Genomic DNA, 2,578 nt, shown 5'->3' on the forward strand with positions numbered 1-2,578 from the left:
ATCAATATATATTCTAGGAAAATTGGTTACAATGAAGGTTATAGCATTCTAGGAACAAAAATGCTACATAAGTCATTAGTGATTTCCAGGATATACAGCATCCAGATTCCTGTTTAAATCACATAGAACATATATCTTTTCGGTACCACAAATTAAGCATCTATATGATTGATGGTCTTAGGCAAGACACAATCTTTCATGGTACCACGGGTTAATGCTTGGGCTGTTAACCACAAATTCAATGGTTCAAAACAAACAGCCACTCCAAGAGAGTCAGATGTGTCTGTTTGCTTTACAGTTTCAGGAACCCTAAGGAGCCAATTGTATTCTGTCTTTTAGCATAACTACAAATCGGGATTGATTAGATTGCAGTGTGGAGTGAAATAGCCTAAAACAAAATGTGTGAGCAGGCTCAATAAACAAAATCCAAAACAGCCTAATAGTATCCAAGGAATAAACATGCAAGTACATACTGTTATATAGCAACATTTAGAAGCTGTAAGGTGTCACACCCATATACAATTTATTTGAACATTTAAAAATTAGCTGGGTCAAGAATCAGCTCCATTGTTACAGGTATCTCCGAGATAAATACAATCTGGTTTAGATTAACCCCTTACTAATATGAGAGACGGGAGAAAGATGAGGCTTTCTACTCCCGTCAAGATTTACAGCCTTGGAAACCCTGTACAGGGTCGCTATGGGTCGGAATCGACTAGACAACACTTAACAAAACAAAAACAACAACAATATGAGAGAATGAGTAAAGGAATACCATTAAGTTTGAAAGAAAAGAAGATTTTCCTTTGACAAGAATTTTGTAGTCAACTTCTCTAAACCAACCTTCATGGCCTTGTTTCTCAGGCCATATATGACTGGATTAAGAGAAGGTGGCAACATAATATAGAATGCAGATAGAATGAGATCAGTGAAGGATGCAGATGCTAAAATAGGTTTTAGATAAGCAGCTAAGGCAGTTGAGAGGAACAGTACAACCACTACTAGGTGTGGAATGCAAGTGGAGTAAGCTTTTGACTGTCCTTCTGTGGATGGAATCTTCCTTACAGTAGAGAATATGTAGGTGTAGGAGATGATGATGCAAATAAAGCAGCAGATATCTAGTATTGCACTAATGAGAATGAACACAATCTCTGCAGTTATATTCTCGGAGCAAGAAATAGCTAACACCTGGGAAATATCACAGAAGAATTGCTGAATTTCAATGGATTCACAATAAGATAAAGTAAAGGTAACTGCTGTGTGTATCATAGACAAAAAACCACCAGTGAGGCAAGAGAAAAATGACATTTGCACACATGTACTCCTGTTCATGATGACCTCATAGTGTAGAGGGTGACAGATGGCAGCATAGCGGTCTACAGACATCACTGTAAGGAGAAAAAACTCTGTGGCTGCTGAAAATGCTACCAGAAAAGCCTGGGTGACACAGCCAAGGAAAGAGATGTAGTTGCTGTGGGTCAAGGAGTTGACAATACTTTTAGGTACAACAGCAGAAATGAGGCAAATATCAAAGAGGGAGAGATTCCTCAAGAAGAAGTACATGGGCGTGTGGAGGCATGGGTCCAAAGATGTTATGGTAATAATGAGACCATTTCCCATCAAGGCTGCCAGGTATATTACTAAGAATAACCCAGTTTGTAAAATCTGAAGCTTCCATGGTCCAGCAAAACCCATGAGAATAAATTCTGTCACCATTGACATATTGTTCATTCTTCATAGAAAATTCTGCATTAAAATAGAAAACAAAAACAATATATATATATTGACTAAATGATCAAGAGTACTATGTGTCATATATATAATATTCACCATGCATTAACCAATTAAATTGAGAACTTTAATAATAAATGCTCCCCATCCATGAAAAACAAGATTGTTTGTTATTCCTTTGTACCCTTTATTATTAAGATTACTGTTTCTGTGTCTAAGTGTATCATGAGTTCTGGCATATAAACAGACTGTTTACCTTGCTACTTCTTATCATCAGATTTGTAAATATAAGGGCTCTGTGGATCAGAGTACTGAAGCATAATTTATATTTTATATGAAGTGAAGGAAAAACCATGGACTCTTCAATGTGACCATGTTATAATTTAGTTCCAATTTGCTTTGCATATTTTGTCTATAAGTTAAAGTGATCTATATTTAAGTTTGATTTTACATATTTGTCTTACATATGTAAATTGCCTGATACATTAGACATTACATTCTTATTTTATGTTGAATTTCTTTTTCTTATAGTCGCCATGGTAGCATAATGGATTTCAAGCTGAAATTTATCTCATATTTTTTGAGGTTTTCAGATTGTTGTTTAGATTTAATTAAATGCCTTATTCTAGAGTTTCTTCTTTTAAATTTTTGCGCTCCCCTAATCCTTCTCCTGGCAATCTCATAAGCTATGAAGTATCTAGTTTTCAATTTATCTGTTCATTTTAAGTATTCTTAACACTCATATGGTTGAATGGATAGACATAAAGATGAAAGGGAGGATGATAAACAGATATATAGTTACATATAAACAATTACATACATATTTCATAGTGTTTAATATTGTTTC

The 2,578-nt window shown here is 34.9% G+C and overlaps 1 protein-coding gene across 1 annotated transcript; it reads right to left on the reverse strand.

Moving 5' to 3' along the window:
* Positions 1-777: 777 nt before the first annotated feature.
* Positions 778-1,731, reverse strand: LOC102810986 (olfactory receptor 14A16-like). The gene has a single exon (XM_006877529.1). The coding sequence runs from the start codon at positions 1,729-1,731 to the stop codon at positions 778-780; it is 954 nt and encodes a 317-aa protein (XP_006877591.1).
* Between the last annotated feature and the right edge of the window lie 847 nt (positions 1,732-2,578).

Source organism: Chrysochloris asiatica, unplaced genomic scaffold (assembly GCF_000296735.1).
Source record: "Chrysochloris asiatica unplaced genomic scaffold, ChrAsi1.0 scaffold00520, whole genome shotgun sequence".
Lineage (NCBI taxonomy): Eukaryota > Metazoa > Chordata > Mammalia > Afrosoricida > Chrysochloridae > Chrysochloris > Chrysochloris asiatica.

What these genes read in the sequence shown, in the direction of transcription:
- LOC102810986 (XM_006877529.1), bottom strand. Translation starts at nt 1,731, where the DNA reads ATGAACAATATGTCAATGGTGACAGAATTTATTCTCATGGGTTTTGCT.